The following is a 22,826-nucleotide window of genomic DNA, read 5'->3' on the forward strand; positions in this document are numbered from 1 at the left end:
CATCACAGGAATAAATGATTTAGTCATTATCACATTGTGCAGAGACTGAGTGATCCCCACAGTACAACAATGAATATGATGAGTTTTGGTGAGTTGTCCACGGATAACAGCACGGGAGAATAAAAGGCAGGATGTATAAATATAGTTCTTTGTTTTTGTTGTCTCTTCTACCAGTTTATATTCAGAATGCGAATGAGTTATCCTGCTTGCAGCTGATCACCCCTCACCTTTCCAGACACATTCACAGCACTGTATTTCGCCCCCCGCCCCCCGCGCCCCCCGCGCCCCCTTTGTAATCCCAGTTTGATACAACACAGAAAGAGGTTATTCGGCCCATCCAATCTGTGAATCTTCAGAGACAGTCCCCACTTCTTGGGCCGTTTTTAATGGGGAATTCTTTCCTGCAGCACTGTGATTCCGTCAGCAGGTGGCAGCGGTGCGCTTTGTAACAATGAAAGACTTGAGATCCCACACAGTCTGAATCCATCCCAGAAACTTATTGCACCCGCAATGAATCACTCACAAGGACAGGAGCAGCCGTCAAGTAGAGAGTTTGTCACAAATGACAGAAACTTCCCAGATTTTTATTGGGTGGAAATGATTGTCAGTAAATTCCACTGGGCTCCGCACCTTGTCACCCTGGAAAGTTACAGTGTTCCCAATATCTATCCCCAGAGAGAATTCACATTTCCCGACACTTTAATATATAAAATTGCTGCATGATTTCACTCCTGAATGTCTCCGGTCAGGTTTTAACGATGAAAACAGAACTCCCCCCAGAGCTGATGATGGGTGAGAGAATTTCCCAAAATCGAAGAGAATTCCATCCGGCGGGAGGATTGTCGCCAATGACACAAACTTCCCAGATTTGCCATGTGTTGAAATGAATGTTAGTAAATTCCGCTGGGCTGTGTAAGGGGTGTCCATGTCCCCCAGGACAGATTGTTTTTCCTGTTCTCCACACAGGAGCTGTTTAACACCCAGGCAGTAACAATAAAACCCAATGTTCAACACTGTCAGATATATGAAACATTTTACACCAGAATCACAGACAATATCTCTGCAATAAAACAAGACATTCATTTCCAATCCACATTGATCTCTCTACCTCCACCTGCCATTTTCCCAACTTTACAAAAATGACTGTTAATGAATCTGATCCACCGAAAAACTTCACAGCCTGTGGTTTTTCTTGCTGGAATAGCGCGAGTGTTGGGGGGAACTCTTCAAATTCAATCCCAATAGGATGTCGTTTTACCCCCTCTCATTTCCCATTGGTCTGTCCCACAGTCCTGCCCCCACACCCTGTGATGTGCTTCCTCTTTATCAGGGACTGGGAGGGCAGCACTGTCAATGTTTCAACTCTACCTCAACCACTCCATGTGACAGCGAGTTCCACATTCTCCCCACTCTGTGTGGGAAGAAACTCCGCCCAATATTGGAGGAGAGATTCCACTTCAAATGTTCCCTCATCAGTTAAAAGCAAATTACTGCGGATGCTGGAATCTGACGAAGAGACATCCAGACTCGAAACGTGAGCTCTGTTCTCTCTCCACGGATGCTGTCAGACCGGCTGAGATTTTCCAGCATTTTCTGCTTTTGCTCCGTCATCAGTTGATGTTTCTTTGGGCCAGGGTCCCCGGGATTCATAAACATTTATAAAACCGCAAGTTTTTCTTTCCAGAAAATAAACCAAACTTCACAGATCGAACCCTCTAAATATCTTCTCGACACCTGCTGTGTAAAATATCTCCTTGACATTTATAGTCCTTGATGTTTTAATGTGAGCGGCTGCCGTGATGAACACAATTCAGTTTCTGGATCTGGATCTCACACCGAGTTTCACCAGAGTGGTTTTAATCGGCAGTGGGTTCAGGCTGGAGAAAAATTCAATGGAATCTCGATCCCGCCCATCTCCACCTCTTTTCCACATTCTATCTCTCCGGCTCTTTCTCTCTCTTTCCATTGTCAACATCCCCAGGAGCCCAACCCGCCCCCGACAGAGTTCAATGATTTCCCTCCGTTATCCTTTAGTCCGCACCAGTTTTTATCTCCAGTGTGAAAGTGGCGGGGACATGGCCCACTCTGTAATAATAATTCCCTGAGTATTGCAGTGGACTTCATCGGCAAATAGCTGAACTGAGGATGTGCGGCAGTAACATCGAAACTGAAAGCGGTTTGAATCAGGAAGTGCTGAGAGTGAACATGGCTTCCAGACAGCTGGTCCAGAGTTTGACCGAGGAGACAATTTGTCCCATTTGTCTCGATTTCTTCACTGATCCGGTAACACTGGATTGTGGACACAACTTCTGCCGCTCCTGTATCACCCAGTGTTGGGAAAAGAAGGAGATAAACCCCTGCCCGGAATGTCGAGAGGAGTTTCCGGAAAGAAACCTCAGGATAAATCGGGCCTTAGCGAATCTGGCCGAGAAAACTCGACAATTAAATCTGAATCCGAAAGAGAAGGAAAGTAAACTTCACTGTGAGGAACATCAGGAAGAACTGAAGCTGTTTTGTGAAACTGACCAGAAATTGATCTGTTACACTTGTGTGGTTTCGCGGGAACACAAATCTCATAATTTCATGCCCATTAAAGAAGCTGTTGAAATCTACAAGGTAAAAGGGAAATATTATTTACCTGATAGTTTTATCACATTTTCAACATCCAGCACTTCCATTCTGTGATTTTCTCTCCCAATCCCAGGACCAGCTGAAATCTTCCTTAGATTCTCTCACAGAGAAGAAATCGGCGGTTCGAGAAACGGAACAGAAACAGAAAGGGAAGATTTCTGAAGTTAGGGTAAGGTCTCCCTGCGCTGATTTTCTGGGATCTCGGTTAGTTTTGTTCCCTTTATCGCGGGACATTAATTATGTTTCACATTTCATTGGGTAGGAACAGTCGAGCAGTCTGCAGACCCACATCACAGCCGAGTTCACTAAAATGCGCCAGATTCTCACTGAGAAAGAGCAGCGTTTACTCAGAGATCTCAGGGAAGAAGAGAAGAGGATTCTCGAATCAATGGAGAAAAACCTTCGAGAGATTCAGGAGAATTTAAATTCTATTGAGGAGAAACTCTCAAAGTTGCAGAAACAGATGGAGCGAAAAGACGAGCTGATATTTCTGAAGGTGAGGGAATATATTGCGGCTCAGTTCAGGGAAACTTCACACAGTCACTAAATAACTGATGGTAACTGTGAATTAATATAGAATTTACTGAAAAATACTAACCGAATTAAACAGAATTGTGTGTCCCTTCCCGAACCGTTTTCCTGTCGTCTCGGATCTAACGGCTCCCACACTGTGCAGATTCCTGGGAATACCTGGAACCTCCTGAGAATGAGTTTTCTTGACCTTCACACTTGCTTTGTGATTATTTCCGTGTTTCCCGAGTTTAATTTACTCCTGGAACTCCCATCGTAATCCAGTTCCAGTTCCATGTTGTGAGTGTGTGGGTGTGTCTGGTCCGGTGTGTGAGAGTCACTGTGTCTGTGAGCGGGACTGATGTTCAATTCCAGTTTATTTGACTCTCCACAATCTTCCTTCCAAAGTGCATCACTTTACATTTCCGTGTGAAATCTCATCTGCTCTGAGTCTGCTCATTTCACCAGCCTGTCTAACTGCTCCTGAAATCTGTTACTGTCACCCTCACTGTTCCTGATTCATTTCTTTCAGGAGGAAGCTTGTCGGAAGAGAAGGTAGGACATGTTCTTTACTGAAACTCTGCTGGATGGTAAAATAACTCGGTATAGTGTTATTATGGTTTATTTATTGGTTGTTGTCACAACTTTAAATGGTTGGTCATTAGTTACAAAGACATCACACACTGCAGGAAATGATAAGCTCCGCGTATACACACTGATGAGAGCTTTATGATAACTCGCTTTATTACAGTGATTTTACATCACTGTTCTACGATATTGTAATAAATAACCGGGAAGTGTAAATAATATAATCTGGTTCCCAGGCCGGAAGTGATCACTTGCCCAATGTTGGCTGTTAGTGTCTGTGACCTTCCCACTGACCCTGAGAGAGCCGCACGGTCCATGTTTCCAAGGAGTGGGTCACCCATGTCCCTGTATGGAGCCTGACCAACCCGAGAAAGTCTCACGTTAAAGGGGGGAACGGATTCTAAGTTTATACTAAATACAAACTGGCTCTGTGTCGTTAACAACCACAACAGTAAAGACTTGTATTTGTTCAGAACCTTTATCCTCAGGAGTTTCACAGGAGCGTTACAAAAGTAAATTGACACACAGCCAAATAAGGAAATATTAATATTAATATTAAATATTAATCTGGTTGACGGAGGTGGATTTCAGAGAGCGTCTTAAAGGAAGAAAGAGGAATAGAAAGATAGAGAGGATCAGGGTGAGAATTCCAGAGCTCAGGACCTCGGCAGCTGAAGGTCCAGCTCCCAATGGGGGAGTGACTAAAATCAGAGATGTCCAAGGTGCCGGAAGTCGAGGAGAGCAGGATTCTGGGAGAGTTGTGGGCCCAGGGATTGCAGAATTGGATATTCAGCTTTGGGATGTTTTCAGCCTTTGTCTTTGTTCTACAAACTTTGTTTATAATACAGCAAGTGGACAGGCTAAATGTTAATCACTTCCTGCAGTGTGTGATGTCTGTTATCAGGTTTTGAATCTTTTTCAAGACATGGCTGTTTCCATTCTCTGCCCTTGAATTTAAAAGTTATTTCTTTCTCAGTTCGAGAAACAAGATTAACATTTCACTTTGCACATTTTCTCAGTCATCAAAAATGTGAAAACTTGACCATTTAAGTAAGTTCTAAAATCTTCTAACAAAGACAAATTCAAAGCATCATTTTTACCATTTACAGGATTAGTGATGGGGATCGCACACTCTCAGTATCTGCTGTCACCCTGTCTATCGGAAAGTACAAAGACCTTTTGCAGTACAGAGCATGGAGAGAAATGATAAACTTCATTAACCCTGGTAAATCTCTCATATAAATTTTCCTGATTATAAATCCAGTTGTAAATATATTGAATGGGCTCCAAAGATGCAAATTAAATACTCACATTTCCAGTTGTTAATACCTGGAGTCTCCCCATTCTCATATTTCTCTTTCTGTGGGTTCCTCTGGGTAAGTGTCTGAAGCCATCAGCACTGTGTGTCAAAGCAGTGAAGGGATCTGTATAACCAGAGGAATAGAGCACCAATCTCAGGATGTGAAATGGAATTGCTCCAGGAGACTGGACTGGTCTCGTCTGTCATTCTGGGAAACATTTTTTCATCATTGTTTATCAGGAAGACACACAGACATTAGAGAGCAAGTATTAAACGACAGATAATTTGTTTGGTGGAATTGGACATCTTAACCAAGAACAGGGAACGCAGAAACTGCGAGTCTGCACTGGATAAGGGAGGGAATGTGGTGATCTTATTGAAATGTTCAAGGTTCGGAATAAAAGGGAGGTTATAAACATCCACAGGTTTAACACAGTCACAGAGTCTAGATCAAAGTAGGTATAGCTTTAAATCTAGAATAGGGAGGGTGACAAGGCAGTTTGGATTGAGGTTGAGTTTTTGAGTGACTCCATTGAGGTAGTGAGCCAGTGAACCCACTGCTCACTCTGTGAATTTGATCAGAGGCCCAATCCATTCTGAGGGCTGATCTTCAGAACAATATCATTGTCCAGTATCCCACTGGTTTGCAGTGTGGGGAAATGTTCTGTCGTTCCTGAGGAGGGAACAGAGGACAATAAATCCTCATGAATATACAGCGGGGGTGAGAGAGAGAAAGGAGCAGCAAGCAACAGTAAGAAAAATAACTCACCTCCTGGTCACAGAGAAATCATCAAAAGCTCCCTTCATTCCTGCAGTGTGAGCCTAAACACTTCAGAAGCAGTGGAATCATTTTGAAGAACAGTCACTGTTCGAGTGTAGAAAATGAGAAAACCAATTTCCAAACAACAAGATCACAGGAACAGCATTGTGATGATGATGAAGTTTTCTGTTTTGATGATGTCGTTTCTGGTATAAATATTTAGCAGGAAACAGAACAAATAAACTCCTTACATCATTTCCAATGGGGTTTCCAGTGGTCCCTTTAAGACCATTGTATAGATTGTTCCTCTGGGTGGGACATCACCATCCAATGGAAGATCAAGATTGTACTGAGTCTCCAGTTATATCAAATGTCTCCAGCTTGTACAGAGACTGTGACTTCTCCTTATGTTTAGTGTGGGAACACTGGATAGCTATTTTGCTGCTGCTACATTATTGTGGGGGTTTGATCTCTGCCATTCTTTACATTCTGATCAGTCACCTGACCTGCCATTCATCTTTGCTCAGTTCTATGCTTTTTCCATGAATTTGAGTCTTTCCTTAACTTCTTTAATGAACCACAGATCATGGGTCCTCCCATTGGGGATTTTCTTTACAGCAGGAATATATTTGTTCTGAATATTCTGCAATATCGTCTTAAATATCTGCCATTGCTTCTCTATCGATATATCCCCAAGCCTGGGGACCCAGTTCACTACAACTAGCTTAGCTTTCATGACCAGATAGTTGCTCCTATTTAAGTTTAAAATACCGAACTCAGACCCTCTCTTTTCTCTTTCAAACTGGATTTCAAATTCAATCATATTGTCGTTGCTGCTACCTCGTGCGGCCTTCACTCTGAATTCACTCATTATTCCTGTCACGTCCTGCCAAGTCGAATATGACCTACTCCCTGGTTAGTTCCAGAATGTTCTGCTATGAGAAACTTTCTTGAAAGAATTCTGTGAACTCCCCATCCAGGGAACTACAGCCTGATTTTTCCAGTTTATATTTAGATTAAAATCACCCATGATTATTACTGTCTCTTTATCTGTGACCCACATTGCAGCTATTGTTGTGAGGATTGTAGGCCACTCCCACTATTGACTTTTTTCCCCTCCTCTTCGTCATCTCCAAACCAATTTTATATCCAGATCTCCTGAACCAAGGTCATCTCCAGCTATTGCACCAATGAGGTCCTTGATAAACAGTGCTACCCCTCCACCTTTACCGAACTTTCGATCCTTCTTGAATGTCATGAAATGTTATCCTTTCCTCCTGCACCAATGCCTCTGTAAAGTTATCAGATCATATTCATTTACTTCAATGTGTGTTATCAATTTGATAACTTTGTTATGAATGTTGTGTGCATTCAGATACAGAGTCTTTAGTTTTATCATTTTATTATCTTTGTACCATCTACTCTTTATTACTGGTGTACTCTTAGGTTTTATCTCGTTGTCCATTCCTGCTATTCTATGATTGTCATTTCCCATATTATTATGATGGTTTCTTGCCTAGAATCTATCCCTGGATTTGCCACACAAACGCAAGGTGGATTCTTCACCCTCCGAGTTTAGTTTAAAGCTCTCTGTACTTCCCCAGTTATGCAATTTGCTAGAACACTCATTCCAGCAGTTCAGGTGTAGGCCGTCCCAACAATCAGGCAGCATGGGGGGGGCGGGGGGGGGGCAAGTTAGCACTGCTGCTTCACAGCACTCGGGACCTGGGTTCGATTCCCGGCTTGGGTCACTGTCTGTGTGGAGTTTGCACGTTCTCCGTGTTAGCGTGGGTTTCCTCCGGGTGCTCTGGTTTCCTCCCACATTCTGAAAGATGTGCTGGTTAGGTGCATTGACCTGAACAGGTGCCACACTGTGGCAACTCGGGGAATTTCACAATAACTTCATTGCAGTGTTCATGCAAGCCTTACTTGTGACTAATAAATAAACTTTAACTTGACTACCATCCGGTGGCTCTAATATCCATCATTATGAAATGCTTTGAAAGGTTAGTCATAGCATGAATCAATTCCAGCCTCCCAGATTGCCTTGATCCACGACAGTTCGCCTATCACCTCAAAAAGTCCACAGCAGACGCCATCTCCCTGGCCCTACACTCAAACCTGGATCACCTAGATAACAAAGACACCTATGTCAGACTCCAATTTATTGACTTCAACACCATTATTCCCACAAAGCTCATCTCCAAACTCCGTGGCCTATGGCTTGGCTCCTCCCTCTGCGACTGGATCCTAGACTTCCTTTTGTGCAGTAAGGATAGGTAACGACATCTCCTCAATGATCATCCTCAACTCCAGTGCTCCACAAGGCTGTGTTCTCAGTTCCCTACGATACTCCTTATACACCTACGACCACGTGGCCAAATTCCCCTCCAGCTCGATATTCAAGTTTGCTGATGACTCCACCATAGTGGGTCAAATCTCAAACAACAATGAGAGGGGCTACAGGAAAGAGATAGAGAATCTGGTAAAATGGTGTGACGACAATAATCTCCCTCAATGTCGGTATAATGAATGAGAGTCATCGACTTCAGGAAACGTATTAGAGGACATGCCCCTGTCTACAAAAACAGTGAGGAAGTGGAAATAGTCGAGAGCTTCAGGTTTCAAGGCGTTCAGATCATCAACAACCTGCCGTGGTCCCTCCATGCCAATGCTATAGTTAAGAAAGTCCACCAATGCCTCTATTTTCTCAGGAGGCTGAGGAAATTCAGCATGACCAGCATGACTCTCACCAACCTTTACAGATGCACCATAGAAAGCATTCTTTCTGGTTGTATCACAGCTTGGTATGGCTCCTGCTCTGCCCAAGAGTGCAAGAAACTGCAAAGGGTTGTGAATGTAGCCTAATCCATCACGCCAACCAGCCCCCCATCCATTTGACTCTGTCTACACTTCCCGCTGCCTCAGGAAAAGCAGCCAGCACAACTAAGGACCCCGTGCACCCTGGACATCCTCTCTTCCACCTTCTTCCATCGGGAAAAAGATACAAAAGTCTGAGAACACGTACCAACCAACTCAAGAACAGCTTCTACCCTGCTGCCATCAGACTTTTGATTGGTGCTTTCATATATTAAGCTGAGCTTTCTCTTCACCCTGTCTGTAACTGTAACACTATATTCTGCATCCTATCCTTTCCTTCTCTCATATGTACTCTATGAACAGTACGTTTTATCTGTCTAGCCTGCAAGAAACAATATTTTTCACAGCATAAATGTGACAATAATAAATCAAATCAAAACAACCCCACTATCCCCAATACTGGTGCCAATGCCCATGATCCAGAGCCCATTTCTCTCACAGCAGCCTTTGAGCATTCATCTTTGTCATCTCACTTTCCCTCTGCCAGTTTGCATGTAGCTCAGGTAATGATCCAGAGATTATTAACTTTGAGGTTCTGCTTCTTAATTGTTACCGAGCCTCTCATGGTGACTTTGCCCTTTACAGACATCCCAAATATCCCTGCTTCCGTGACCACTTCCCTCCAACCTCAGTGTCCCCACCCAGCCCACAATATCACCCTGATTGAACATTAGTGGAGTGGACCAGGACAGTTTTCTTTGCTTGTCCTGTCTATGTCTTTGGTACCTACACGGACCATGCCAACTGGATCCTCCCACATACAATGAAAATTCCTCTTCAGCTCTGAGCACATGCTCTGGTACTGGTCAAGCAACACAGCTGTCTGGGCTCTCGCTTTTGCTGCAGAGAACAATGTCTGTGCCCTGCACTATAGTGTCCCGTACTGCCACCACATTCCTGTTTGCTATCCTCCACTTGGTAGGCTTCCTGTATCATGGTGCCATGGTTAGACTGCTCATTCACTTTGCAGCCTTTGCTTTCATCCACACAGATTGTAAGCACCTCAAATCTTTTCAACAACTGCAAAGTCTGAGGCTCCTCCATTAATCTCTGCTCAGTCCCTTTACCTGTCTCACTCTCGGTCACATCCTCCTGTCACTCACTGCTGACCAACATAGAAAAGATTTGCCAGGATGTTGCCTGGTATGGAGGGCATTCGATATGATGAGAGGTTGGAGAAGAGGTGTGACCATATTCCGGAACAAATTGTCCAGGTATTTCTCCCATTCCCTTACATTGTGCAGTGTCTGCAGTTCAGCCTCTAACTCACTAATTCTGATCTGGAAGTCCTCCAGCTGCTGACACTTTCTGCAGATGTGTTTGTCATGGAACACCTGGACATCCAAAATCACACATTCCTCAGCTGCAACATAACACCTGTCTTGCATTGTTCCTCATGTTATATAGTTAAATTTAATTAAATTACTCATTTAATTATCTTCGAATAATTCCAATGATAACCACATTTCTTTCCCCTGTGCATTTCATTCCCACATGAACCTAATTCGCTGCTCACTCAGTCTCCATCCCAGTGCAGCGCAGTCACCTGTCTCATGCACCTGTTACTGGCCATGCATTTTGAAAGGTGGGTCTTATTTATAGACCCTCTGATGAGTCGCTTGCTCGTTTTACTTCCTGCTGCACTGATTAACACTCATGAACCAACTGCTTTCAGGTGATTGACAGATAACTGCCACTCCAGATAGTTCTCCAGTTAACATAGAAACTCGAAGCAGGAGTAGGCCATTTGGGCCTTCGAACATGCTCTGCTTTTTATTTTGATCATGGCTGATCATCAAATTCAATATCCTGATCTCCCCCCTTCTTCCCATATCCCTTGATCCATTAGCCCCAAGAGCTATATCTAATTTCTTTTTGAAATCACACAACATTGTGACCTCAACGACATTCAGTGGTAGTGAATTCCACAGATTCACCACCCTTTGAGTGAAGAAATTTCTCCTCACCTCAGTTCTAAAAGGTTTACCCCTTATCCTCAAACTATGACCCCTCGTTCCGGACTCCACCACAATTGGGAACATTCTTTATGAATCTACCCTGTCTAACCCTGTTTGAATTTTATAAGTTTCTATGAGATCCCCTCTCACCCTTCTAAACTCCAGTGGATATAACCCTAACCGACTTAGTCTCTCCTCATATGACAGGCCTGTCATTGCAGGAATCAGCCTGGCAAACCTTCGCTGTACTCCCTCTATAGCAAGGACATCCTTCCTCAGATAAGGACACCAAAACTGCATACAATATTCCAGGTGTGGCCTCACCAATGCCCGAAACAATTGCAGCAAAACATCCCTATTCCGATACTCAAATCCTCTTGCGATGAAGGTCAACATATCAAAGAACAAAGAAAATAACAGGAACAGGCCCATTGGCACTCCAAGGCTGCATCGACCATGCTGCCCGACTGAACTAAAACCCCCTACCCTTCCGGGGACCATATCCCTCCATTCCCACCCTATTCATGTATTTGTCAAGACGCCCCTTAAAAGCCACTATCGTATCTCCTTCCACCTCTCCCGGCAGAGAGTTCCAGGCACCTATCAACCTCTGTGTACAAAAACTTGCCTCGTACGTCTCCTATAAACCTTGTCCCTCGCACCTTCAACTTATGCCCCCTCGTAATTGACTCTTCCACCCTGGGAAAAAGCTTCTGACTATCCACTCTGTCTATGCCCCTGATAATCTATCAGTTCGCCCCTCAACCTCCGTCGTTCCAGTGAGAACAAACCAAGTTTCTCCAACCTCTCATCATATCAAATGCCCTCCATACCAGGCAACATCCTGGCAAATCTTTTCTGTACCCTCTCCAAAGTCTCCACATCCTTCTGGTAGTGTGGCGACCAGAATTGAACACTACATTCCAAGTGCGGCCTAACTAAGGTTCAATAAAGCTGCAACATGACTTGCCAATTTTTAAACTCAATGCCCCGGCCGATGAAGGCAAGCATGCTGTATGCCTGCTTGACTACCTTCTCCACCTGCGTTGCCACTTTGAGTGACCTGTGTATCTGTACACCCAGATCCCTCTGCCTATCAATACTCTTAAGGGTTCTGCCATTTACTGTATATTTCCTATCTGTATTAGACCTTCCAAAATGCATTACCTCATATTTGTCTGGATTAAACTCCATCTGCCATCTCTCCACCCAAGTCTCCAACCGATCTATAGCCTGCTGTATCCTCTGATGGTCCTCACCACTATCTGCAAATCCACCCACCTTTGTGTCGTCCACAAACTCACTAATCAAACCAGTTACATTTGGCTTCTTTACTGCCTGCTGTACCTGCACGCTTACATTCAGCAACTAATGTACGAGGAGACCAAGTTCTCACTGAGTATCCGCCTCTCTCAATTTACACTCACTCAAGTAATAATCTGTCTTCCTATTATTGCTACCAAAGTGGATGGCACGGTAGCACAGTGATTAATACTGCTGCTTCACAGCTCCAGGGACCTGGGTTCGATTCCCGGCTTGGGTCACTGTCTGTGTGGAGTTTGCACATTCTCCTCGTGTCTGCGTGGGTTTTCTCTGGGTGCTCCGGTTTCCTCCCACAGTCCAAAGATGTGCGGGTTAGGTTGATTGGCCATGCGAAAATTGCCTCTCGGTGTCCTGAGATGCGTAGGTTTGAGGGGTTAGCGGGTAAATATGTCGGGATATGGGTGTCGGGCCTGGGTGGGATTGTGGTCGGTGCAGACTCGTTGGGCCAAATGGCCTCTTTCTGCATTGTAGGGTTTCGATTATTTTATGGATAACTGCACATTTATCCACATTATACTGCATCTGCCATGCATATGCCCACACACTCAGCCTGTCCAAATCACGCTGAAGCATTTCTGCATCCTCCTCACAGCTGGGCCTACATTCATTTTTGTGAATCTTTTTCTCTTCACATACCGATAGAAACTTTTACAGTTAGTTTTTATATTCCCCGTTAGTTTACTCCCCTACTCTATTTTACCCTTCTTAATCAATCCCTTGGTCCTCCTGTGCTGAATTTTAAACTGCTCCCAATCCTCAGGCCTATTGCTTTTTCTTGTCAATTTGTATGCATCTTCCTTGCGTCTGATATATCTCTAATTTTCCTTGTAAGCCATGGTTTGGGCACAATTCCCTTACCATGTCTTGCACCAAACAGGAATAAACAACTTCTGGAGTTCACCTATTTGTTCTTTAAATGCCTGCCATTGCCTGTCCACTGTCGTTCCTTTCAGTAATGTTCCCAGTCCATCATAGCCAATTCATCCCTCATACCATCATGGACACCTTTATTGAGATTCAGAACCCTGGTCTCAGAATCAACTCCATCACTCTCCACCTTGACAAAGAATTCGACCATATTATGGTCACTCGTCCTCAAGGGTTCTCTCAGAACTAGATTGCCAACTAATCCTTTCTCATTGCACAACACCCAGTCCAAGATAGCTTGTTCCCTTGTTGGTTCTACAAGTTATAAGCCAGTTGTACAAGCCAGTATACCTTATTGAAGGTTGGTATCACATCCTATTTTGATTCTTAATCTATAGTTAAAAATGAAAAGGTGTTACCAGAACTTACCATGTGAATTTAATTTGCTACTCTCACACAGTTGCCGTCTCCATGAGACCACTGGAAATAGGAACAGGAGTAGGCCATTCAGCCTCTCAAGCTTGCTCTGCCGTTCAATATGATCCTGGCTGAGCCGACATTCCTCACGTCCACTTTCCTGCCCTTTCCCCAAAGCCCTTGTTTCGATTCCTGATCAAGAATCCATCTATCTCAGCCTTATATATACACAAGGACTCTGTCCCCACAGCTCCCTGTGGCAAGGTGTTCCAAAGACTCACACCCTCAACTCCACTTTCCCACCTTAACGCCATAACCCTTGCTTCCTTCTCTGATTAATAATCTGTCTATCTCAGCCTTGAACATGCTGTTCGACTCAGAATCTACAACTCTCTGCAGTTAAGAATTCAGATATTCATTACCCTCTGAGAAAAGAAATTCCTCTTCATCTTAGTCTGAAGCTGATGCCTCTTTTTCTGAGACTATGCCCTCGGTCCTAGACTCTCCCATGAGGGGGAACATCCTCTCAGCATTTACCCTGTCAAGCCCCTTAATAATCCTCTATGCTTCATTGAGATTACATCGCATTCTTCTAAATTCCAATGAGTAGAGTCCCAAATTGTTTCAACTTTCCTCATGATAATCCCTCCGTACCGGGGATCATCCTAGTCAGCTTTCTCTGAACTGCCTCCAATGGAATAATAACTTTCCTTAAATAAGGGGAACCAAAACTGCTCACAGTGCTCCAGATATGGTCTCACTAGTACCTTGTACAGTAGCAGCAAGTTGTCCCTACTCTTATATTCCATCCCCCTTGAAATTAGCCCAACATTCCATCAGCCTTCCTGATTTCTTGCTGCCGCTGTGTGTTAGCTTTCTGTGTTTCGTGCACAAGAACCCGCAAGTCACTTTGTGTTGCAAATTTCTTCCATTTTTCTCCATTTAAATAATACTCTGTTCATTTGTTCTCCCTTCCAAATTGAACAACTTCACATTTTCCCACATTCTGCTCCATTTGCCAACTTTTTGCTCACTTACTTAACCTATCAAGATCTCTCTGCAAACTGTTTCCCTCCTGCAACTTGCCTTTCCACCTATTTTTGTCATCTGCAAATTTGTTTATAGTACATTTGCTTCCTTTGTCCAAGTCACAGTAAGAAATCTCACAACACTGAGGAAACGGGCATGGAGTCTACGGAAATAGGGCAAACATGTAGGGAGGTCATGGAACCTTTACAGATTAAAGGGGAGGAGGTGCTTGCTGTCTTGAGGCAAATCAGAGTGGATAAATCCCCAGGACCGGACAGGGTATTCCCACGGACCTTGAGGGAAGCTAGTGATGAACTTGCAGGGGCACTGGCAGACATATTTAAAATGTCAGTATTCACGGGGGAGGTGCCGGGTGATTGGAGGGTGGCTCATGTTGTTCCGTTGTTTAAAAAAAGTTCCAAAAGAAATCCGGGAAATTAGAGCCCAGTAAGTTTGACGTCAGTGGTGTGCAAGTTATTGGAAGGTGTGATAAGGGCTAGGATCTACAAATATTTGGACAGACAGGGCCTTATTAGGGAGAGTCACCATTGCTTTATGCATGGTAGGTCATGTTTGACCAATCTATTAGAGTTTTTCGAGGAGGTTACCAGGAAAATGGATGAAAGGAAGGCAGTGGATGTTGTCAACCTGGATTTCAGCAAGGCCTTTGATAAGGTCCCTTGTGGGAGGTTAGTTAGGAAGGTTCAGTCGCTGGTTATACATAGTAAATTAGATCAGACACTGGCTCAATGGAAGAAGCCAGAGAGTGGTTGTGGAGGATTGCTTCTCTGAGTGGAGGCCTGTGACTAGTGGTGTGCCGCAGGGATCGGTGTTGGGTCCATTGTTGTTTGTCATCTATATCAATGATCTGGATGATAATGTGGTAAATTGGATCAGCAAATTTGCTGATGATACAAAGATTGGAGGTGTAGTGGACAGTGAGGAAGGTTTTCAAAGCTTGCAGAGGGATTTGGACCAACTAGAAAAATGAGCTGAAAAATGGCAAATGGAATTTAACACAGACAAGTGTGAGATATTGCACTTTGGAAGGACAAACCAAAGTAGAACGTACAGGGTAAATGGTAGGACTCTGAAGAGTGCAGTTGAACAGAGGGATCTGGGAATACAGGTACAGAATTCCTTAAAAGTGACGTCACAGGTGGATAGGTTCGTAAAGAGTGCCCTTGGTACGTTTATAAATTATAAATCGGAGTATCGAGTATAAAAGTTGGAGTGTTATGGTAAGGTTATATAAGGCATTGGTGAGGCCGAACTTAGAGTATTGTGTACAGTTTTGGTCACCTCGTTACAGGAAGGATGTAAATAAGGTTGAAAGAGTGCAGAGAAGGTTCACAAGGATGTTGCCGGGACTTGAGAAGCTGAGTTACAGAGAGAGATTGAATAGGTTGGGACTTTATTCCCTGGAGCGTAGAAGAATGAGGGGAGATTTGATAGAGGTGTATAAGATTTTGATGGGTATAGTTAGAGTGAATGCAAGCAGGCTTTTTCCACTGAGGCTCGGGGAGAAAAAAACTAGAGGGCAGGGGCTAAGGGTGAAAGGAGAAAAGTTTCAAGGGAATATTAGGGGGGCTTCTTCACGCAGAAAGTGGTAGGAGTATGGAATGAGCTGCTGGATAAAGTAGTAAATGCTTTTAACATTTAAGAAAAACTTGGATGGGTTCATGGATGAGAGGGGTGTGGAGGGATATGGTCCAAGTGCAGGTCAGTGGGACGAGGCAAAAAATGGTTCGGCGCAGACAAGAGGGGCCAAAAGGCCTGTTTCTGAGCTGTCATTTTCTATGGTTCTAACACCAGTTTAAAGTCCAACAGGTTTATTTGGTATCACCAGCTTTCGGAGCGTTGCTCCTTCATCAAGTTCATACATTCGCTCCCTTCATCCAAGTCATTCATATATATTCTAAACAGTTGCGGTCCCAGCACTGATCCCTGTGGAACCCCGCTAGTTAGAGGTTGCCAACCTGAAAATGAACCCCTTATCCCCAATCGCTGTTCCCTGTCCCTTTGACAATTCTCTATCCATGCCAATATACCACTTCCAACACCATGGACTTAACCATCTTATGACTTAACCTCCTGTGAGGTATCTTGTCAAATGCCTTCTGGAAGTCAAAATACAACACATCTACTGGTTCCCTTCTATCCACACTGCTGACTCAGCTTGATTAGATTATGATTTTATAAATGTGCCCCAATTACTTCCTTAATTGATAACAACATTTTTTCAACAATAGATGTTAGGTCAATCGGCCAATAGTTACCTGCTTTTTGCCTCTTTCCCTCTTTGTATAGCGGTGTCACATTGGCAGTTTTCCAATCCTCCGATACTTCTTCAGAATCAGAAGGGATGTTTGGAAAATTACAACCAATGAATCCACTATCTGTGCAGCTACTTCCTTTAGGATCACTCCGGTGCAGTCACCTCCCAGTCTCCAGCTGCACCAACAACTTGTTTCTGTGGCCATGAGAAAGCTTCTGTACATTGTACTTTCAGAGAATACAGCTAAGTCTCCAGGCTGGACCCAGAATTCCAAGCTGATGTGGGCAAACCATACAGAAGATCCCACACAACATTGTCTCCTCTCTCTGACTCTCTCTCACACCATCCTATTCTTCCTCCCACACTCCTGCTCTCATTAACTATCCTCGTTTCTTTTTCTCACACTCTCCCACTTTTGTATTCATGCTCTCTCCGCTCTCTCTGCCACCCTGAGCTCTGAACCCCTTCACCTTGATCTCACAGCCTCCCACACTACCTGCCTTCCAGATGCTCTCTCTCCTCTGCCCTTTCTTTCTCACCTCCTCTCCCAATCCCTGTCATCTGCTCTGCCGTTCTCTCTCCTGCTCCCACACTCAAAACGTCCCACTCTCACTCTCCCTCTTTGCACTCCTGCTCCCTCCAGTCCCTCTCATTACTGCCTGTTTTCTCTCTTCCCAACTGCACCCCTCCACCTATTTTCTCATTCCCCCTCCCTATCTCTTTGTCACTCTCTCCCCTCTTCCCTGCCTCTCCTTCCTGGTCTATTCCCACTCCTCTCCCCTCCCTCTGGCTCCATGTTCCCATCCCATTCCTGCTCCCACTCTCCCCGACCCCTCATTCTCCCCTCCCCCTCACAAACCTCTCTCCTCTCTTCCTCTCTCCTCACACTCTCTCCCCTCCCCACCCCCTCTCTCTAAATCACTGACTGTGTTATTGTAACTTTCCCCCAGCTCCAGCCTCTCTGACTCTGGATCCGAACACAGCGAATCCCCGGCTCATCCTGTCTGAGGACCGGACCAGTGTGAGACTCGGAGACAAACGGCAGCCGCTCCCTGACACCCCGGAGAGGTTTGATCCCTGGGAATGTGTCCTGGGATCAGAGGGATTCACATCAGGGAGACATTACTGGGAGGTGGAGGTGGGGGGGACAGAGTGGATTCTGGGAGTGGCCCGAGAGTCTGTGAACAGGAAATGGGGAATCCCCCTGAGCCCTGAGTCCGGATTCTGGGTTGTGTGGCTGATCCCCGGAAGAGGTTATTCAGCCCTCACCTCCCCCTCACAGACCCCCCTCACCCCGAGTGTGAATCCCCGGAAGATCGGGGTTTTCCTGGACTATGAGGGTGGACAGGTGTCATTTTACAATGCGGACAACATGTCCCATCTCCACACTTTCACCCACACTTTCACTGAGAGAATCTTTCCCATCTTCAGACCGGGATCGAATATCGGGAAAAACTCGGCGCCGCTGACAATCTGCGGGGTTAAAGGTCACTAACAGATCCATCCCATAATTTCACACCGTCTCCCTGCCTCCTGCCAGCTGTAAACTGATGGAACCTGTTCATATTGTGGTTATTATATAGAATTATAATTTACATTGGGGGCTCCATGGTTACATTTGTAAAATGATTCTTCAAACAAAACAATCTGAGAATCACTGGAATAGAAACAGTTTTTCTCAAAGATTCCACAGCTCATCATTAAATCCAAGAAGCAGAAACTCTACATGTTGTTTGTGTCGTCACTGAGTGAGGGGGCGGGATTCCGGGGAATGGAGAAGCCGATTGGCCGGAGCTCCTGTCCCTCCGAGTGAGGGAGGCGGGATTTCGGGGAATGGAGAAGCCGATTGGCCGGAGTTCCTGTCACTCTGAGTGAGGGGGCGGGATTCCGTGAATGGAGAAGCCGATTGGCCGGAGCCCCTGTCACTCTGATTGAGGGAGGCGGGATTCCGGTGAATGGAGAAGCCGATTGGCCGGAGCCCCTGTCACTCTGAGGGAAGGAGGCGGGATTCCAGATCCTTGGAAGGTGATTGGTCTGAACTTCGTCGCGAAGAAAACCGGTTTCCGGGAAGTCTGAAAGCCGATTGGTCAAAGCGCCTGTCAGGAACGTGCGGGAGGCCCATTTTCGGGGAATCCGGAAAGGTGATTGGTCAGTGCGCCTGTCATTCAGAGTGAAGGGGCGGGGTTCGCAGGCCCCGGAAACCGATTGGTCAGAACTCCTGTCACTCACTCTCTGTGTCTCTCTGTCTGTCTCTCTCTCTGTGTCTCCATATCTCGATCCTTCTGTCTGCATCTGTCTGTCTTTCAATACTATCCAGGTAGTTACAGGCCGGTGAGCCTTACATCAGTGGTGGGGAAATTATTGGAGAGGATTCTTCGAGAAAGGATTTATTCCCACTTGGAAATAAGTGGACGTATTAGCGAGAGGCAACATGGTTTTGTAAAGGGGAGGTCGTGTCTCATGAACTTGATCGAGTTTATCGAAGAAGTGATGAAGATGATTGACGAGGGTAGGACAATGGATGTCTGCATGGACTTCAGTCAGGCCTTTGACAAGGTCCCACATGGCAGACTGGTGCAGAAGGTGAAGTCGCATGGGATCAGAGATGAACTGGCAAGGTGGATACAAAACTGCTTGGTCAAAGAAGACAGAGGGTAGCAGTGGAAGGGTGCGTTTCTGAATGGAGGGCTGTGACAAGTGGTGTTCCTCAGGGATCAGTGTTGGGACCTTTGCTGTTTGTAATATATATCAATGATTTGGAGGAAAATGTAACTGGATTGATTAATACGTTTGCGGACGTCACAAAGGTTGGTGGATTTGCGGATAGCAATGAGGACCATCAGAGGATACAGCAGGATATAGATCAGTTGGAGACTTGGGTGGAGAGATGGCAGATGGAGTTTAATCCGGACAAATGTGAGGTAATGCATTTTGGAAGGTCTAATACAGATAGGAAATATACAGTAAATGGCAGAACCCTTAAGAGTACTGATAGGCAGAGGGATCTGGGTGTACAGGTACACAGGTCACTGAAAGTGGCAATGCAGGGTGAGAAGGTAGTCAAGAAGGCATATGGCATGCTTGCCTTCATCGGCCGGGGTATTGAGTTTAAAAATTGGCAAGTCATGTTGCAGCTTTATAGAACCTTAGTTCGGCCGCACTTGGAATATAGTGTTCAATTCTGGTCGCCAGAAGGATGTGGAGGCTTTGGAGAGGGTACAGAAGAGATTTACCAGGATGTTGCATGGTATGGACGGCATTCGCTATGAGGAGAGTTGGAGAAACTCGGTTTGTTCTCACTGGAGCGACGGAGATTGAGAGGAGACCTGATAGAAGTCTACAAGATTATGAGAGGCATGGACAGAGTGGATAGTCAGAAGCTTTTTCCCAGGGTGGAAGAGTCAATTACTGGGGGGCATAGGTTTAAGGTGCGAGGGGCAAAGTTCAAAGGAGATGTACGAGGCAGATTTTTTGCACAGTGAGTAGTAGCCTGGAACTCGTTGCCGGGGAAGATAGTGGAAGCGGATACGGTAGTGACTATTAAGGGGCATCGTGACAAGCACATGAATAGGATGGGAATAGAGAGATATGGTCCGCGTAAGTGTAGGGGATTTTAGCTAAGTCGGGCAGTATGGTCGGTGCAGGCTTGGAGGGCCGAACGGCCTGTTCCTGTGCTGTAATTTTCTTTGTTCTTTGTTCTATCTCCATGTCCATGTATCTCTCCAGTATTTGTGAATATTTGATCATTGTAATTAACAAATACACTTCTTTCATTTTAGGACGATGCAGAAAATCAACATCTGAATGGTACCAATCTCAACCGAGATGTGAAGCAAAATCATTCCAGCTCTCTTCCAATGGACACCACGTCAGTCTGACTTGTCCCTGCCAATGAAAAGCTTTGCCTTTGAACAGGGTAAACTGGAACTGTCTTCACTGGATCTCAGATACTGGCTGACTGGATTGTTTCCTTTAAAATACTTCATTTCTTCTGCCTTTCTGATTGTATCAGACTCCAGAAAGCACTGTTTACGACAAAGATTGACAGCACAAGTCTCTGGCACAAGGAACAGCCACGTCAGTCTGTGAACTTCTTGGCATGAAGTGGATCGAGCGTCATCCCCTGTGGCTGGATTTTGCTGAGATGGGCAAATGAATGGAGTGAGTTGTCTGCTGACTTTCCATTGCTCATTGACATGTCACGTGATGAGTTTGTGTCAGTGGGATCTCCAAACGAGAGGCCACCCTTGACCTGACATGGGGCAACTGGGAAAACAGAGCAAGCAATTGGGTGTCTCCGTAACCAATTGGCAGTAAACTGTTGCAAGTTGCTGATTAGGGTAATGGGACACTTGGGATCTTGAGGAATGATTTGGTTAACACTCCATGTTCCTGATCAAACAAGATCACAAGTATTAATTTTGAGATGTTGACAACAACTTACTGTCTCCGAGAGAGAAGTCACACTTTCACTTATTCCTTTTCCGAGTTGTACCTGATAAAGGCCACTGCTGGAATATAAATCTCCTCAATGAAAGGTACTTCTATTATTAAGTAGCAACTCTAACTTTCTGTTGTGAGTTTAGTAGGTGATTAACACGCAAAATACAGCAATTTCTTGAAATGGACAGGGAGAGAGTATCCTAAGAAAAAAAGATTTGCATTCTAATTAGTATTCTGTAACTTGATTTCTGTGTCTCTGTGCACTGTTGGAGAACAGATATCCACTCCATCTGACGAAGGGGCAGCGCTCCAAAAGCTTATGGTATTTGCTACCAAATAAACCTGTTGGACTTTAACCTGATGTTGTGAGACTTCTTACTGTATCAGCCTCTGCTCAGCGACTCTGCGCTGTCGTGTGTTGTGAAGGCCGCCTTGGAGAACGCTTACCCGAAGATCAGACGCCGAATGCCCGTGACCACTGAAGTGTTCCCCCAACAGGAAGGGAACGGTCCTGCCTGGTGATTGTCGAGCGGTGTTCATTCATCTGTTGTCGTCGCATCCTTTCCTTCAGGTCCGCACTGCCCACATCCACTCTTTCAAGTCCGCACTACACACATCCACTCTGTCAGGTCCGCATCCCCGCATCCTCTTTCAGGTCCGCAGTTAAATCCTGTTTCAGTTTTTGCACCGGGATTCTGGTCAGTCTGCCTCCACTCTTTCAGGTCCGCATTTACCATCCACTCTTTCAGGTCCGCATCCCCTCCGCTCTTTCCGCTCCCTTTCCCTCCCTTGGTTTCCTTCTACTTTTGTCAGTCCGGTTTCTCTACCTGGACTCTTTCAGGTCGGCATTTTCCCCTCTCAGCTCTTACAGCTCCTCATCTCCTTGATAAAGTGTCCCTTTCCTTTCCTTCGGGAATCCCGTGACCGAGGTGGGCGATGAAGAAAAAATGCAAATTACTGCGGATGCTGGAATCTGAAACCAGAAGAGAAAACGCTGGAAAATCTCAACAGGTCTGGCAGCATCTGTGGGGAGAGAATGGAGCCAACGTTTCGAGTCTGGATGACCCTTTGTCAAAGCTTTGACATCTGGACTCGAAACGTCAGCTCTTTTCCTTACAGATGCTGCCATACCTGCTGAGATTTCCAGCATTTTCTCTTTTGGTGGGAGATGGAGATATGGAGAGGCAGGTGGGGTGGGGAAGGGCGGGGGGGAGAGGGAAGAGGTAGAGTCCGACTTAACCCTGTCCTATTCTGCCCCACCTTCTCCACCCGCCTCTCCCACTGAATTCATCGCAATTCCACCCCTCTTCAGTTCTGTAGAAGGGTCATACCGACTCGAAACATTAACTCTGTTTCTCCCTCCACAGATGCTGCCAGGCCTGCTGAACTTGTCCAGCATTTCCTACTTTTATTAAATGTTGAGAGTTTCCACATGTTGAACAAGACAAACAGAACCTCTATTTTTTGACTTGAAACTGAGGGGAGAGCGTGAACACCCTCCTCCACAAACCACAAGTTTTTCGGTCGAGTATCCCACATTTGGGGACTTTGACATTCAGCCTACTGGAAGTGCAACCAGCTAGACTCGTCCAGATGAACCTTTTTTTCAAAAAAACTTTATTCCTTTCTCAGAGTTACAAAGCCAATGCGCAGAGTGAACTGGGCAAGCCCTTATTCCAACTCCTTGCTTCTTCCAAAAACAAATTCAAGTTCAAATTGAATCCAAATCCAATTATCTGGGAACAGTGTTCTTGCAGTCAGTGTCATCAGTGATTTGTACAATCTGTATCATTTTCCAAAGCATACAAAGCTCCGGGCCAAATGTCGGAAAATGGGATTAGA

The 22,826-nt window shown here is 45.2% G+C and overlaps 1 protein-coding gene and 1 long non-coding RNA gene across 4 annotated transcripts; one reads left to right on the forward strand and one right to left on the reverse strand.

The window, feature by feature from the left end:
- Positions 1-541: 541 nt before the first annotated feature.
- Positions 542-21,338, forward strand: LOC144496827 (zinc-binding protein A33-like). 3 transcript variants are annotated; one of them, XM_078217392.1, is made up of 7 exons: positions 542-2,616; positions 2,705-2,800; positions 2,894-3,127; positions 3,674-3,696; positions 4,839-4,954; positions 17,492-17,609; positions 20,321-21,338. In XM_078217392.1, exons 1-7 carry the CDS (start codon positions 2,146-2,148, stop codon positions 20,343-20,345), a joined length of 1,083 nt encoding a protein of 360 aa, XP_078073518.1. In that variant the 5' UTR covers positions 542-2,145; the 3' UTR covers positions 20,346-21,338. The 3 variants fall into 3 exon arrangements, with proteins under 3 accessions (XP_078073518.1, XP_078073515.1, XP_078073514.1); XM_078217389.1 differs by lacking the exon at positions 20,321-21,338 and adding an exon at positions 17,758-18,266 and having other exon boundaries at positions 17,492-17,693; XM_078217388.1 differs by lacking the exon at positions 20,321-21,338 and having other exon boundaries at positions 17,492-18,266.
- LOC144496834 (uncharacterized) lies at positions 4,948-17,242 on the reverse strand. Its single transcript, XR_013498445.1, has 3 exons — positions 16,543-17,242; positions 5,799-5,995; positions 4,948-5,702 (listed from the first exon to the last, which is right to left on the reverse strand). It is a non-coding gene; the product is annotated as an uncharacterized LOC144496834 (long non-coding RNA).
- Positions 21,339-22,826: the final 1,488 nt, after the last annotated feature.

Source organism: Mustelus asterias, chromosome 8 (genome assembly GCF_964213995.1).
Source record: "Mustelus asterias chromosome 8, sMusAst1.hap1.1, whole genome shotgun sequence".
Classification (NCBI taxonomy): Eukaryota; Metazoa; Chordata; class Chondrichthyes; order Carcharhiniformes; family Triakidae; genus Mustelus; species Mustelus asterias.

Bases quoted from the DNA above. Each gene is read 5' to 3' on its own strand.
- LOC144496827 (XM_078217388.1), top strand. From the start codon at position 2,146: ATGTGCGGCAGTAACATCGAAACTGAAAGCGGTTTGAATCAGGAAGTG. The intron at 2,801-2,893 runs GTAAGGTCTCCC...TTCATTGGGTAG, and splicing joins GGAAGATTTCTGAAGTTAGG to GAACAGTCGAGCAGTCTGCA. The intron at 4,955-17,491 runs GTAAATCTCTCA...ACTTTCCCCCAG, and splicing joins GATAAACTTCATTAACCCTG to CTCCAGCCTCTCTGACTCTG.